Source organism: Neolamprologus multifasciatus, chromosome 14 (assembly GCF_963576455.1).
Source record: "Neolamprologus multifasciatus chromosome 14, fNeoMul1.2, whole genome shotgun sequence".
In the NCBI taxonomy this organism is placed as follows: Eukaryota; Metazoa; Chordata; class Actinopteri; order Cichliformes; family Cichlidae; genus Neolamprologus; species Neolamprologus multifasciatus.
Genome location: NC_140452.1, coordinates 23,162,212 through 23,179,692, shown reverse-complemented (window position 1 = coordinate 23,179,692; position 17,481 = coordinate 23,162,212). Strand labels below are relative to the sequence as shown.

Here is a 17,481-nt window from a genome sequence, read left to right as displayed (position 1 = left end):
AAGCTGCTGACAGGCTCGAAAATAGCCGTGTAGGAATGATGGGCTCAAACAAACAACATGCCCCGTCTCTCTCTGACCTTCACTCTCTCTCTTTTCTGATTGATCTGCCTTTCCCTACAGTCTCTCTCTGTTTACTTCACTTTTTTAAAGCTTAATCTTAATTCTGGTCACTCTTGTTTATCTCGCGCTATGTTTCATATTCAGTCTTTTCCGTGTCCATAGGGACTCAGAGCAGTGTACTTTGTTGGATTTTTTTTCTCTCTCTCTTTGGGTAACTCAAAAACTACTCAGTTATGGATGGATGTATGGTGGATGGATGGACAAATGTCTGGCTGTTTGTACTGGGATGTGACTGTCGGGCTGTATAAGGGGAGACTGCTGTTTAACGATAAGAGCACAGGAAGGGTTGCCACAGCAACAACTGGGACAGGAAACAGCCTTAAGATATGTAAAAAAGACTTGGATAAAATGGGAAGAGTAGCAGTATTACAACTTGAAACAGCGAACTCTTTTCTACAGATGAATCCAGCAAACAATGTGCATGTTTAGCCTTGTAGTGGCAGTGACAGTGCCATGGGTCACATTAGCTGGTAGCCCTTGTTACTGATGACCTAAGCATTCTACTTTGTTGTTGTGAGGTTGACCTGTATAACATCACACACAGCCGATTCGCTTTAATCTGCTCTGTGTGATTACCACGGCACCTAATAAGGCTCATAGCCCACTAATGTTACACTATAATACCAAAAGTAATCTCTCACCCATCAAAATCATTGAATTCAGGTGTTCCAGTCACTTTCATGTCCACATGTTTGTATAAAATCAGACTGCTTCTACAATCATTTGTGAAAGAATGGGTCGCTCTCTGGAGCTCAGTGAATTCCAGCGTGGTACAGTGATAGGACGCCACCTGTGCAAGTTCAGTTGTGAAATTAAATACTAAGTATTCCACTGTAATCTATTAGTGGTATTATAACAAAGTGGAAGCGATAAGGAACAACAGGAACTTAACTACATAGTGGTGGGCCATGTAAAAGCTGACACAGTGTCTGACTGCATTGTGCCAACTGCAAAGTTCAGTTTGGGTACGGCCCCTTCCTGTTTCTACATGACTGTGCACAACTGCACAAAGCAAGTTTGGTGTGGACGAATTGGCCGGACCAGAGACCTGACCTCAAACTGAAGCGTGACCTGCGTTTGCAGAACGCGCTTCAGTTTAACAGCAGCTGTTTAACGATCCTCAGCTGGGAATGATGATAGCAAAGAAATTAGTCATGAAGAGACTGCTAAGAGGTCAGGCAGCAAAAACAGTCTTGGAGGTTTTGGTCATAACATTTCCTTTTAGCGCATTAATCCTGCATGATGAAAGATTATGCTCACCTGGTGTGTTTACCATGATTCAGGTAGTAGCATAGAGAGGATGGCTGCGGTTCAATTCTCAAGCTTCTATAGTTCACATGACAAATGGTTTTTGGTTAAACTACCACTGTGATAGATGTTTAAAAATAATAACACTTAAAGCAATGTGTGAATGTGCCTTTTAATATAGAAGTTTGAGCAGCATTAGATTTGGTTTCCTCAACATCTTTTTAATATTTTCTGAAGTTCATGTTGACTTCCTGGTTAGTTCTAATTAATACTTGTTATGATAGTAGCAAACTAAAGTAAACTAACATGTCCATAATGTAACTGTGAGCATATTATGTTGGAAAAACAACCACACAGACAACATTGCAAAATAATTTGTGCCAGCGTTACGAGAAGTGTTGATGAAACTGATGCAGTTAAATTACAAAATGCATTATTATGACAAAATATGCATCATTGTGTATTCAACGTAACATCTGTCCCTCAGCTACAGGAAATAAAGCGGCAATGAAGAGATTTTGTTTTTCTATTTTTATTTTTCCCCAGAGTGAATGACGAAGCGGGAAAAAAAATAAAAGCTCAGTCCGATTATCCAGCTGTCCAAATCTTTCCCAAGTTGCTGGACTGCAGCTGAATCACCGGCTCAGAGCAAAGTGGAAGCGGCCCTGAAAAGTGATTGTGGAAAACTAATAAACACTCGATCGGCTCAATTATTTATCCCCTCCTGAACCTACTAGTGTTACATTGTTCTTAAAAATTGCATTTGCGGTTTCAGTGGTGACCTGTGTGACCTGTGTCCTGTGAGTAAGAAGGTATCTGACAGCTTCTTCTTATGTTTGCGTTCGCTCTTTCCAGTTCTCAGTGTTTCTCTACATCGGGTGTGAGGTATCCACTAAAAAACAAAGAACAAACAAACAAAAAAAAAACTGCCACAGATTTGCCATTGCTTTGCACAGGTGATCAAACAAGTCATTGTTCCATAGCATATCAAACCTGGGCAAAGACCTGATAAAATCATTTTTTGGCTGGGGAAAAATAACAAAACACAAAGCATTCCAGCCAATAATGCTTGAAATATTTTATTTATCAAAACCAACAGACTGATTTTTTTTTTTAATAAAACAACAGAAAAAGACAATAAATTATTTAGGTAAAGCATACAGTTTTGTCTTTAATATATTTCGAATGGAGCAACAGAGGTTGACTTTTGTTCGTTAAAACAGACATCAGCAGCTTTTCTCTGAGTTAAAACTACTTAGCCACCTGTTGAAATTCTGGGAAGGGAAACTGAAACAAATCTCTTTGAAAGGTACGATAATCTCAAATGTTCCCAAAGGCCCTCTGTTTGTGTTTGATCTAAGAAACTAGTTAAAGTTTTACGCTGAGATACATGTGATCTCATATTCAAGAGCTGCAGGAGAAAACAAAACAGCTACATGGAAAAAAGAGCATGTCACTGGTGCATGCAACAGTGGAATGTGCTGATAACAGCAGCAAACTGGCAGACACAGGATGCACACGCTCACACACACACACACACACACACGGGTGCACAACCACAGGTCCTGCTACTTTTATAATACATCAATTTGCATGTAAAAACTATTCCTTTATTTTATATGCATGGTCCAGAAACTGCAGCAGCCGATGTCCTTTTGCGCTCTAAAAAAACAAACCTCACTACTGTTGGTTTTAAAGATTCTGCTTAAGTTGGATTTATTGGAGAAAGTTAACTTGAGTCACTTGTGTTACTTCAACACAATACTATGCCTTTAAAAACGTTTTAGCCTAAAATGTTGACCTGGCAAAACACAGCATTTTGTTGAAATAACATAAATGACTTGAGTAAACGAGGCACAGTGGCATGGTAAGAAATAAGGTCCTGGCCATCTAGTCAGGGCCTTTGTATGTGGAGTTTGCATCTTCTTTAAGCGTCTGCGTGGGTTCTGTGAAAGTACTCTGGCCTTTTCCCACAGTCCAAAGACATGGGTCAGGTAACATAACGAGTAGTTTAATGATTTACTTTCTCCTGGTTATAATTAAGTAACGTACTGCATTACTTTTAAAAAGTGTTTTGTGTAATATGTGTAAACATTACTTTTTGAGTAATGACCCCAACACAATGACAACAGTGGGGAAAACTGAAGTTAAATTCATGCTGTGTGTCGGCCACACAACATGAATTTAACTTGCAGAATGTGATGTCTCTGATATGCTGATTAGTGATGGTGATGACTCTAAGCAGAGTCAATGAGAAGCCAATGAGAATCGATAAGAAAAACAATTTTCTGAGCGTACCAAAAGTCTAACAATGAAATAACACATAGAAATTAAAAAATATATATTAGCGATTCATAGATGATTTGGCTTTTGTTTAAAGAAAAATCATAATTTATGTTTAGATGTTTGTTCTGTAAAGTACTTTACTTCACTTCTAGTCCCTTCTACATACACCTGTATGTATATACACCTTTTCCAGCAGAGCCTCAGAAATCTGTCATTTTACCTAAACTTTTACAGATTTGTCATCTATTAATAATACATCAGTGTTACAATGTGAGCATTTCATTTAATTTCTAGCTTTGCTGCTTTGACTCTCCATTCAACCGACAGCTACACACACACGCACACAGTCACATGCTGAGCATTCACATCCTTGGATCCGCTGCCAGCTCTTACAGACTGTTGGTAACCCTCCACCCTTTAAACAAAAGGACCTCTTCCTGCGCTGCTACAGGGGGACTGACACGCATACACACACTCAAGTGCTGCTCGTGTTATGAGCAGAGATCAAGAACATCGCTCACGGTAATTCCCACAGATCTCTGCAAACTTACAGGGCAGCGTGTGAGACTGTGACACACACGAGCATTTAGGAAATACAAGAAAAAATTTGAATCTATCATAAAAGCATCGCGCTCCTCTTATCCCGACGTGCTGGTGATCTACAAATAGAAGGCTCGATTTCCCCTTTTCCATCAGCCTCCTCTCCTATAAACTTCCTGTTTCCCTCTCTCTTTCCTCTGCTGTGCGTTCAGGGTCTAAGTGTCGCGGTTTTATCCGCGTTAGCAGAATTCCGCTTAGCAGCTGGAATGCCAGGAATGCTTGGAAAATTGGGCACGGGGCAGGAGCCGGATCTGACATTTTCTTTGATGTGTTCGACTCGGAGGCAGCGAGAGAGAAAGAAAAGAAAGACGCATGAGCTGTGTGGATGGACGGACAGATAACGAGGAGCGTGATATCCAGACAAAGTAGAAGAAGCTTCAGGATCCTGTATAAATAACTACAGTTTTTTGGGTTTTGGAAGCCTGGAGTGGATGTGTGTGCATGTAAATGTGTTAATGTGGAGGGCTGTAGTTAGCCTGGAGGTTGTAGTTCATATCAAGATAAAGTGTTATTTTTGTGTAAACTTCCTTCAACCCATCCCACCCTCCCCCCTTCTGTTTCATACTCACTCATCTCAGCATGCTCCTGGCAGTTGCCTGAAGTTTCTAGAAACAGTCTTATTTAAAACAAAAAATGCAATAAAACATGTGAAATAAAAGTAAAAGACTTCTTTTCTAGGCCTTAGAGAAAAATTCAGGTTCAGTTCAATCAGGCTGGCCTCCCTTAAAATCCTTTCTTCAAAATGTAAATTTAAGTTTACAACAATGACGTTTTAAAATTTGTGAGGAAAGAAATTGGATTGAGTTTAATGGGGATTTCTTTGGAAGACGTGAACACTCATACCATACATGTAATGTTTAAATGCAGCACGAACAGTGAAGACAGAAATACCAAGTTGCAGGAATGGTAAATAGCAAACATTGGGATGGGAGTTGCGTTTACAGGATTTACAGGTTTGGCCCATAGACAGAGGAAAGGTAAGTCATGACGCGAGCTGCAGTTTACAAGTCAATTTTTACCTTCTTCTTTGCTGCATGTTTGTCAGCGGTGCTATTATTATATGAAGTCCATTGCAAAATAGATAGAAAGGACAACTCGTCTAACAGTTCCAGATGTGCCCACCTCAGCGAGGGGGCTGGGAGGGACACGCGCACTCACACTGTTCATGATGTGAGAGGAAAATTTCATCAATGACCCAGCGAACCTTTGGACTCTGATGGCGCTGATACCGAATGGGGTCTGGAGCGTACTTCAGCACCTAGAAGAGGCACAGAAGGAAAAAAAATGGTAAGGACGCAGAATGGGAATGAAAATGGGCACAAATTATTTCTTGTTTTCCGTCTCGTTCCCAGACGTTGTTTTGTGTTGTCAAGTGATTGTATTTGTTGAATCCTGTTTGAATATAAAAGAGGAAATATCAAGAGGAAGCACACCAGTCGTGACAAAACACTACAGGAGTTCAACAACAACAACAAAAAAGAGGAACTGCTACCTGAGAGGATTTGAATATGTCATAAAACTTGGCTTTGAAGCAAGTGGGGCAGGTCAAAAATGTAGATTACAAAGTCAATGATGATGGGGTAGTCATGGAAAATCATCTTCTCCTGGCTTTTCGGGAGTTTCTGTTCTCCCTGTTTATTGTAAGTGGCTACACTGAAAATCTGTTCATGTCTTAACCTGTCTTCTTATTTATGTTCAGAGTCTTTGGGAGCAGGAGCTTTTCCCATTATCAGGTAATAAGGAAAACACAAGTTACCAAAAGAAATGTTTACTGGGAAATATATAGCACTGAAATCATAATTTGATTTAGTCACCATTGGCTGCATTTCCTGTTAATATAAAAATACAGCAAAGGTACAAACTGTTCCACAAATGATGCAGCAAATTTGTTTTCCAAAGCTCAATGAAAGAGACGCGACCAATGATTAATGTCAGGACTTCCCAGAAGTGAAACGTTAGTGTGAGTAATAACGTGTTTCCAGAGAAGTTAAGTCACTGAAGGAAGCAGCTACAGGTCCGTGATTACCGGCAAGGAGAAGAGTGAACAAAGGACGTCACAGTCTCTGTACCCTACTCTCTCTTAGACACACAAACACACTCATGAGAACCCAAACTGCAGTGGTTCTGTACTCTGCAGTGCAATGTGCCGACACAATACACTTTTTTTTCCCTTTTCACACACATAGCATAGCACCATTACAACCCCAAATCCCACTTTTGTCTAAACTGTCATTGTATGATTTTTAACAGTGAGAGAAAGAGAGACAGTGAGAGAGAGCCCTATGGACTATGTTTCAATAATGATGCTATGCAAGAACAAAGACACAAAGAGATGGAGGGAAGTGACAGAGAAGAATGAATGGCAGGCTTAAAGAACAAGAATGGTGGATTGCAAAGGGATAAATTGAAAATGGGAATTGGGTAGAATGAAAGGATGATGGAAACCCAGAGAGAGAGAGAGGAAGGGAGAGACAGAATGCTTACAATGCATGGAGATATGGAGAGATTAGAAAGAGAAAGACAGAGGCGGCATACAAAGCACTGAGAAGAGAAGTGGGGAGAAAGCGCGAGACTGATGGTGCATTGCTGTTTCATTGTTGATGCAGCCCTCGCTACTACTCGCCCAATTTCTCCCTGCTTGTTCCTCACTCTGCATCTAAATCACTTCCTCTCAGTCCTCTCAGTCCCTCTTTCATTCGCTCACTCTCTTCCTTCCGCAGCATCGTGTACCTAGCACGTAGTGGAACTTTTAAATGTCGTTCTCGTGCTTGAATAAATCTGCTTCACCTTTCTGTAACATTTCTGTAACCAGACTCGCTGCACCATACAAAAAAACAAATCTAAATGAATGATTTTTGTGGCCTAATTGATGTTTTTTTGTTTGGATTTGGGAGTGCTGATAAAAAATAATTATAAAAAAAATAAATAATAAAAAGTCCTATTAGTGTATTGCCAGCTCAGCATTTCACTGGGCTTAAAATGTTGCTATGTATCTGAGGATTTTCATATATCTGAGTAACACAAAGAAAAAAAAATCTACAATGGGCCTGTAATTTGATATGATTGATGTGATATTAGTCTTAGTTCTGATATATTACATTTAGCAATAAAAGTGTATTATAGGAATGTTTTTCTTTGTTTGTAATAGATGCAGAAATGTTCTTACAGAACTACTGCAGATAAATCTCAGTGCTTAATGATAAGTTCTGTGGAACTAGCTCCCTGACACCCTCTCAACCTTTACAGTTGAGTTAGGTCTAGGCTGCTGGGGGATTTCCCATGATGCACTGAGTGTTTCTTCTTCACCTTCACCTTTCTTCTTTCACTCAATACGATAATTGAGACAATTGTTGGGATTTTCTCTGTATATTATACCTTAGAATGTAAAGTGCCTTTAGGCAACTGTTGTTGTAATTTGTGTAATTTGGTGCTACATGAATAGAATAAAGCTGAATTGAATTGAATTTAAATGAAGCAATGAGCAGAAAGGGGTGAATGGAGTTGAAAAAGATTTCACAATTTTCATATATATATATATAAATGTATATATATATATATATATATATATATATATATATATATATATATATATATATATATATATATATATGCGCTGTTTGTATTACTGGGCTTTGTGAATATTACAGTACATTTGTAATTATACATTTTGTCCATTGACTCATTCATCGCCATGTGTGACCAAGGTTAATATGATTTGTTGCTCCCTCTCATGTTCAAAGTGAGCTCTCACTTTTCACAGGCAAGTCTGAGAAGTGGTTAAGACGGATGACTGGAGTAACACACTGTTAGTATTTAATGAAGACAGCAAAAGTTTGTGGAGTGTGAGACATTTTAGGGCGATTTTTTGCTGAATTCATTTTCAGACTTTTTAAGAAGAACCCTTAACGATCCCGTGTACTGCTGCATAATTACAGCTGCAATATGCACAAACATACACGGAAAAATATTGAGTAGATATCTTACTTTACCCCATTAAACCGTTTATGATTTGAACTATTGTTTTTATGGACAAGAAACATTTTTTTTCTTTTGAAACAGAATGTATTGAAAACAACGGTTTTACTAACAAACAGTGTAATGGTTGTTACAATTTGCTTCTTCTGGTGGACTGATCTGGTTCCATCATAGTTCAACAGTAACAGTAGCAAAACCATCTCTTACACCAAAAGTCTCAAATATCACATGAGCCATTATGGAAAACATCTTTGAAAGGCATTGCTCACCAGATAGATGCAGTAGAGGGAATATTTAGCAAATTTCCCTTTCACACCCTCTAATTTTTCTGCTCTTTTTCCCCATATAAAAAAGATTTCTGCTGGTTTACTGTGAGATCCAAATATCTTAGTGTGCCTGTGTGGGTGTCTGTATAGCTTGCATGTCTTTTCTTTCTTTCTTTGTGATGTAATCTGCCAAATCTGTAATTATCTGAACTCTGTGTGAGTGCTACCATGGTGCTAAACCTACCTCGTGCAGTTTGAGCGTTGTTTTGGAGGCCTGACAGGTACAACCATTATTCCAGTTAGTAGTGCCACAGCCACAGTTGCCCCCGCAGCGTTTCACCAGCAGACATCGAGGGAAAAAGACGGCGTTGGTGGTCTTCAGTTCTTCTCGCAAGTTCACAGAGTAGTTGCGAGGAGTACAGCTGTACCACTTGACATCGTTGTGAAGCCGGTTCAGATCAACTTGACAATAATGCAGAAAAGTATCAAATTAACAAACGATCACATTTTTTTTCCCTCTCGCTTTGTGCTTTTTATCAAGACTTACTAATTTTTACAATAGCAAATTACCTTCTCTTTTTTTAATCTGTTGTGTTTTATGGTATGACAGAAATACAGGAAAATAGCTCTTTTTATACTGTGTTACACTGCAAAGTTCCCTTTAACACTAAGATTGAAAGAGACAGGTCAGTTATTGCTTTATGTGATGATAAAGACAAATGTGTGGGACAGTGGAGGCACAGAATGAAGAATGGCGTGGAAGGACGGGAGTGATTTACATTGAAAATATCCTTAATATTGACTGAGTGAAAATGGTTGAGAAGTGGAGACACTATTAGTTATGGGGACAACTTCAATGACAAGTGACTGTAGAGATGGAGAGAGGATTGAAAGAGACACAAAGATGAAGAAGGGGGGACAGTAAAAAAAAGCAGGGGACATTCATTGATTGAAGATCACAGCCTGTCTTTGTGTGATCGCTTTGAAGAAAAATCACCTAGTTAGCACACACTGGACCTGCTGCAATGACTCAAAACTAATTTTGAGGGAATTAAGGGAATTATTTGACAGGTGGACAGAAAATAATTAATTAAAGCACTTGTTGCTAAAGAGCTCGACTAGAATCTTTATACGTTTATTATTCACATAAGTCTGCTCGGTGAAAATGTAGAAGGTGAATATTTGTTCTGATGCCAACAAACTACTGTGATGAAAAGATTGATTTGTAATGTGGTTAAGCAGAGAACTACAACAGTTATCTCAGTTGTGTACAGACAAATGAGAGAAATGAAACCGACACTCGTGTTGTTTTGTCTATGAAAAACAGCACGAGTGTTTTAATTTAATCTGGGAGCAATTCAGAGAGACCAAAGGCAGTTTGAAGGCAAAATGATAAGAGGAAGAATAGAAAAAAGACAGCTGAAGCAGAGCAACAATCAGTGGTGCTTTGATTGCGCACTGATTGTGGTCATCAGCAGAATAATAATCATTGCACTGTCCATACCAAGGGCAGTGAATCTTTACAACACACGCGGCATAGAGATCGTAAAGTGGATAAGAACACAAGCTCTTTTTTATTTTTTAAAGAAATGAATACACAGTTCACTTTGATTTACTTATCGCATTGATAAAAGTAGATGTAAAAGTTGTAAATGTTTATTCAGTGGTCTCCTAGAGTTTGCTGGAGTCATACTCGAGTACCATGGCTTCAGCACTTACTATACCACAGTCCGATGTTCCACCGCCTGCAGAAACCACTTCAGGGACGCATGACTGAGTCGGAGCTTCGCAAAAGCAACATAACAAGAAGATACTGCTGATACGTTCACCTTAATAGTAGAAAGCAACTGTCCTCCCTGAAAAATGCTTAAGCACTGAAACCCTAGCAGGGCTTTTGTCCATATATATGTACTTGAAACAATTTAAAGGTAAAACTGTCAGCATTAGCAGAGCTTCATTAGCAGTTCAGGTAGTGCTGTAACCCCCCCCCAAAAAAAAACAAACCCAACAAAAAAACAAAAAACAAACCACTGGCAGCAAGACAGCATGGCTGCCATTATGAAAATGCGAGGAAAGATTTTATCATTTCCTTTGGCAGTGCAGAGACAAGGACAACTGAAGGTAGATAGCGCTCTATATATATTGCATTTACAACACTGATGATGGTTGTTTTAGGCCTCCTTTTTCAGTAAAATGGTAATAAGAATTTAAGAACAGACTTATGTGTTATATAGAAAAGAAATGCATCAAATGAAAGCTATCTCTAGTTGAGGTGCTGCACACGTTTGCCTCTTCCTTTAAAATCCTCACATTCTGTCTTACAGGCAGCTGATATTTGCACATCTGCATCAGACTAAATGAAAAGTGGATTATGTCAGCATTTGTGTGAGTATTAGCAGGTTAAATGAGGACAACTGTGTGACAATATTGGATAAGTAGAGAAGATAGTGTGAAATCAGTTTAAAGCTATCTGCTCATTTGAATAAATCTTATTATACATATAAAAATGTCAGGAAATTAAAAATAATGATCATTTGCTACTCAAATTCTTTCTAACAAGGGAAAGAACTGCCATGTGGAGCCTGGCACCTCGCAACAAAAAGACTCCTGGTTTGAACCATCTGGTTGGATGGGGTCTTTTGTGTGTCTTTATGGGTTTCCTCTGGGTGGTCCCCGGTGCTCGAACATGCTTGTCAGGTTAACTGGTGATTCTAAATTGGCCCTAGATTGTGGATGGGAGGGTATCAGGTTTTCTGTCAGTCCGTATTAGCCCTGTGATGAACTATCCATGGCGTATCCTGTCTGTTTCCCCCCAATGACAAGTGGATAGGATCTAGCCTCCCACCCACAACCCTGAATTGGAGAATGGTCAAGTGTGGATACAGCTGAACTAAATGTATCTACATTTACAACCATATTATAGCCTCTATTCCTTGTCCATGCTTGCAAATGACAGTGAACCCATCATGTAGGTAGTCTGCGATTTTACTAAAGATAAAAAAAGACACATTTTCAGCAAGGGATAATTTCATGTCTGGTGACAGAATTGTGAGGTAATGTTTCTTTAGATTTTACAATGTGACAGCAGCACATTCGGACTAATGCTACTGCATTGCCTCTAATGAGCAAATCCAGTAACCGGTAAGTGTGTTTGTGTACTTTGGGGGTAAGGCACATGCTTTTACGGTTGACGGTGAAGGCACGGGGTTCTTTAGGGTTTTTTTATGCTGTGAGCTTGCAGGTGTATATGTGTGAGACTTGCAGGGCTGAGCTTGTGTCTGTTTAAAGAGAATGAGTATAATCCCAGAAAGGCACTGGTGTGGAAAGGGGAGGGAAAGAACACATTGACAGATGAGCAAGCAACACTCCAAGAATGACTGTGTCACTCACACAGTATCAACGTGAACACAGCATAGCGTCTGAGCACGTGTGGAAAATCATAAAACATATTCTGCTCCAGTGTTTACCCCTCAGTTTCTTTGAAGATTAGTTTATTTGTATTAGCATTACGACGACGTCATTTGAAATGATTTATGTTTGAGGCTGAATGTGTGTGAGTTACTTTACGGACCTGGAGCCGACCCAATTAATATTATCATCTGGCTCGCTGTCCTTCATGAGAACAGAGGTGGGTGTCTTTGTGTGTGTGTCTTAATGAAAGCAAAGCCAAGCTGCTGACTGTGGCAGATTTCTGCTCCACTGCACAGGTTGAATTCCCAATTAGAGAGAGCTATACTGGTGTATTGAAGACCTGCAGCATCTATGCAGCTCTAGGTAGTCCTGCAAAATGCACTAACTGCCCCTACACAGCGCCTCGTCCTTGTGCCAATCCAGCATGCGCACGCACACGTGCAATAAATGAGATAGATTTGCTGTCAAGTACAAATATTTACTAAGGAACAGGACAGCCCTCAGGTAGAAAGACTGAAACAGGAGAGAGATGGCTCAAAAGCACTGCAAATGCTGCAAGCTTGAACATTTTTTTACAGACATGCACACGCAAACACTCCCTTTCTATTGTGTATGGAATAAGCATATAAATTTTCATATCTAGTCAAAGACATCTGCAGTCTGTATCCCCAAGGATAAAATCTGCTGCTTGAATGACTGCAGGTCGCTGGCATTGACTTCACAGTAAAGAGCTGCGTTGTTCTGTCTCGCCTTAAACTTGTCACTGACTCACTATAAACCCTCCCAAAGGGCAATTCGATGATGCAACAACTTACGGCAATACTTTTGCACATAAAATGGAGCACCCCCCGAAAAAAAAGATCTCTGGTATAAACAGAAAAAATATTTTAAAGTTTCCTTTTTCAATCATAGTCAATCAGACTTCTCTTAGTTGTCACCGTTACTTTGATCACTATGCTGGAAGTGCATGTGCGTGTTTTTCCTGCTGTTATATATTCCTTCCTAAAAGCCAAATTAAGTATTAATGCACTCACCTACTAGAAAGCCTAATGTTACAACAGATCTCTTTCTTAAGTGACAGAGGCTGGCTAATACACCTTTTCATGGGATGTCTTTGGCTGTCATCTGTGCTATATTTGAACATCCAGCAACAATTTTGCTCCATCAAAGTTATTACATGACTAATTTCCTTCAAATTACAGCAGCACAGACTTCTTCTGCAGTGGTGTAGCACTGAGTTTTATGTATAGCTCGGTATGTTAGAATGGGCCTCCTGCTGTTTGGGTCTGTCTGGGTCAGCACAAGGCTTCACGCTCTTCCCCTCCCCTTCAAGCTACCAGAGACCGACCGCAGCGGCACGAGGAGAAATACTGTGCACGCAGCAGAGATTTTGAGGATCACCATCTGTAGAACAATAAAAAGGGATGACTTTCATCCTACGGCATCAAATGAAGCGAAGCCTGCGAGGTGGTTCAGGAACTGCACTGCGTCACACAGCACACGCAATAAAAAGCCTCGTCGTCCTCGTGTCATATACCAGACGCCCTGTTTCAGCTGCAAGATTTCTCATCTCTGTTTCTGACATGTCAGCGCCACATTTGTCTGCTCTTTCAACCCCTCCACCACCCCAGCATCCACTTGTGTACTGACTGTCTGACTGAAGATAAACTAATTCAATATTACTACTAGTTAGCTGGTCTCATTACAACACATAAGTCTACAAAGACACTATATAACGAGCAGTGGTAGGAATAACGGCGTTACAAGTAACAGCGTTACAAGTAACAGCGTTACAAGTAACAGCGTTACTAACGGTGTTACTTTTTTCAGTAATGAGTAATCTAACTAATTACTATTTGTATCTTTACAGCGCCGTTACCATCACTAACAAGAAAACACGGTGCAGTTACTATTTTTTAACAAACAGTCGGTTGAAGCTGTGTTCAGCTTACCGCATCTTATATCAGTTGCACGGAAGTAGCTGTAAGTAATCTGGGCGCTACAGCTTTAAGCAGCTGCGCGCACTCCTGCGGATGGCAATCACTTTCTGGCAGATGATCACTTTTTAGCACAACACCTGGAGCTAAGGGGGCAAAACAATCGCATGAGTGCTGCTGTTTGACTGAGAAAGAATAAAGTAGTCGTGGTAAGCCAATCACATGACCACTTCAAGATGACAAAGCAACAAGGTGATATATACCAGTTTTTTAAATTGTGTTGATAGGCCACGTAAAATCAGAGTCATGATTAACAATATATACGCAGCGTTTTTTCCTCAATACTTTCATCATGTTTACTGTCTAAGGACAGCGCTAGGAAGCACTCTCTGCTTATGACCAAAACATGAAAAAACAAAACAAAAACCCCAGCCCTTTCGTGTTGGTGGAAAAATGTACCATGTCGACCAATCAAAAAATGATATGGCAACATGACATTTGGTTGTTAAGGAAGAGGGGGAAGTTTTAGGAGTGACGGCTAGAGAGGGAGAGAGAGAGAGAGAGAGAGAGAGAGAGAGAGAGAAAGACAGCAGACAGAGAGAGAGAGCGAGTTTTGAGATGTGAGAGATTTGTGACGTTTAGCGTGTTTGGAGTGTGTAGTTAATGTGTTGTCTTGTGTAGTGTTGTGGATAGTTTTGTGTTGTGTTTCAGAACAATGAGGCGATTGCTGTCTCCAGGTAGAAAACAGGAGTGATACACCTGCTGTCAGACCTGCAGGGATCAGGCTGTGATGTTCTCCTTTATAGTGGACAGAAATTATTTTTTGGAGTGGCACAAATAATTATTGAATGCAGAACAGCTGATTGCTCTGTAAATAGTTTGAAATGGTTATTTTAAAAAGGGTAAAAGGTGAATGGCTGCAAATAACTTTGTTGTTTGCAAAACTTGTGCATATGATTTTAAAACTGACAATTTATATTTGCATTTAAAGTTATGAAATATGATTCAATGACCATTTATACCAATTATTTATGCCAAGTATACCCTGGACCCCAGAGGGTTAACCATTTTTTTAAAAGTAATGCAATAGTTACCTTTCAAGTAATTAATTACTTTTAGAATCTTGTAACTCAGTTACTTTTTTGAAGAAGTAAATTAATTACTTTTTCAAAGTAACTTGCCCAACACTGATAACGAGCATAGAGGTGTTCAAGGTCAACTTAATGATTTATTTGTAAAAGATAATAAGCTTATAACTTAGAAACTATGATTTTTACAGGTGTGGTTTGTATTGTCAACATATAGAAAGTATATATAAAGATTTAAAATATCATGTCCCATTTAACCTCTGATCTCTCCTTCAAGGTCAACAGATTGATTTCAAGGTCAAAATGATAATAATGCTATACAGAGTATTCAAAATTATGTTCTTACTGCCACTGTTTATATTGACAGTGTATAGGCATATAGGGAATTATATATGGGGATCATAAATATAACCTTAATTTGGGCGTCTGACCTCTTCTGTAAGGTCAGATAAGGTCAAACTTTCATAAAGTGTAAAACTTACCTTTATTATGTCTGCCTGCCAGGTGATAGGCCCTGGATCTATAATGTATGTGTGTTTGAGTGTAGATGCTGTCCAGGTCCTGTCTCCATGTGTTTGGGTTGAGGGATCTGAGAAGCTGCTCCACAGTGTCGAAGGCAGCTATGGTTCTGTCTAAATCATCGAGTGAAAAAGGTGCCTGCTCTGTGACCGCCGCTGACACCTTCCCGCCACCACTGTCCTGCAAAGGTCAAAAGTAAAACTAGTTCTATAATTCTATTTAAATTATCCTAAATTCCACAGTTTATCCTAAATTTCCACAGTTAAAGGATTACAGCTGAAGCAACAGCCATAACTTTGGAGCTGTTGTTTGTTTCTGATCAGAATTCTGTACAGATTTCTGAAAAATCTGAATAAACATCAGATTTATAAACTTAGCAAAATCTGGATTTTAAGAAACTCCATTTACTATAATGTAAATGTTCACTCTTTACACACACAGCGCTTCTGCTCAAATGAAGGAGTGCATCCAGGCCTGTAAGCGATCTTGAGTGAGAGGCTGACCTTGTATCAAACTTGAAAATGCTACCAGTCATCACATGGTTGAACATGAGCATTACAGCATATATTGCACATATTAACAATACAATACACCCTATTAAACCTGCAATCACTCCATAATTCTATGTCATGTGAATATTGTTAATGCCAAAATCTTTGCAACAATGCTTTTTAACTATATGTCACCTGTTTGTGCATATGTCAACCTACTGTCTGAGGTATACACATGTGGGGGAAAACATTAAACACAGAATTTCTGCTATTTAAAAACATTTTCTTATATCGAACATACACTCTTGAAATCACAATCTCCTTCTTGTCAGTTCTTCCCAACAACAGTCAGGACAGGGGTGCACAAAACGTAGCACCAGATTAAACAAAAGATATTTGGATAATCACTACTCTAGGAGTATAATCATTATGACATGTTGGACATTAGAGGTATGACACTGACTGCCTTTACAGCAATGACTTTCATTAAGGTCAGAGGACATTGGTCCTAATGAGGCTTCAGCAATTTAAGGGGGAAACGTGGATTCATCCAATGTAGAAACAGGCAAGAGCCGCTGAGATTTATTAAGATTTATTGTAAGCTCTTAAATAAAGTGGCTTAATAAGTATCCTATAAAAATGATAATTTCAGTATCAGTAAATCTTCCTATCAAAATGTGAAATAAGCTCATATAAAATAAATGTTCACAAGAGCTCAACTGAAGATTGAAATAAAATGTTTAAAGCCCATTTGCATTGTTGTTTAAATAAAGACATTGTCATCTGTTACCATTTGTATTAGCTTTTCTTTTTGGATTATCTAATCCTTGTAAGAGTATAAGAGTATATGTACCAGAGTAAAACGTGCACCCACATACTTATATAACCAACCCATATGTATTAAAATTTCCTCACAGCCAGAAGCCCACTTATTATTAATTATTATGATCAGATAAGTCAAAGAAATTACACTGATTTCCGGAACGTACTTTAAACATTAGTTTAACGAAGCAAGTCATTTGACACTTTAAGGTCATGCATATTAAATACAGTGCATGCATGCAATAATGTATTCTGTGTGGGCGAGTGTTGGCCTATGCAAATGGTCCATATGTTACAATTACAAGTCATTGTTCCTGGTGTGCTTACAAATGCATTTATGCACGGGTTGGAAGTGTTGGAAGGCAGGCTTTTATACTCATAACTCATGAATAAAGTTTGCGTGAGAATGGCTTACCGACATGGGCACGGTGACAGCCTCCCAGTTGGTGTTCGATGCAGGCAAAGGAGACTCATACTGCAGAAAAAGAAAATGGAAATAACTGATGTTATTGCTTATGGCTGAATAAGCTCCTAAAAAGTCTGCACACAGAGGCTACATGGATATGACACGTGACACATCAAAGGTGACTGACAATGCAGAAATGTGGATACAACTGAGTAAGTTGAGGTTAAGATTGTGGGGATGAGATGAATTACCTTTAAATGCTGCTTAAGAGGACATTAAAAATTTTCTTTATTGGTAAAGTCTGTAACATTT

General features: G+C 39.1%; 1 protein-coding gene across 2 annotated transcripts in view; it reads right to left on the bottom strand.

Annotated features, from left to right (window-relative positions):
• Positions 1–2,431: 2,431 nt before the first annotated feature.
• pdgfd (platelet derived growth factor d) overlaps positions 2,432–17,481 on the bottom strand; it is a 55,491-nt gene continuing 40,441 nt past the window's right edge. For both annotated transcript variants that reach the window (XM_085183857.1, XM_085183858.1), the window contains exons 4-7: positions 17,179–17,238; positions 15,414–15,630; positions 8,740–8,957; positions 2,432–5,512 (exon numbers count right to left, since the gene is read on the bottom strand). In XM_085183857.1, the coding sequence (XP_085039983.1) occupies positions 5,378–5,512; positions 8,740–8,957; positions 15,414–15,630; positions 17,179–17,238 (630 nt within the window). In that variant the 3' untranslated portion in view covers positions 2,432–5,377. The remainder of the gene's footprint in view (positions 5,513–8,739; positions 8,958–15,413; positions 15,631–17,178; positions 17,239–17,481) is intronic.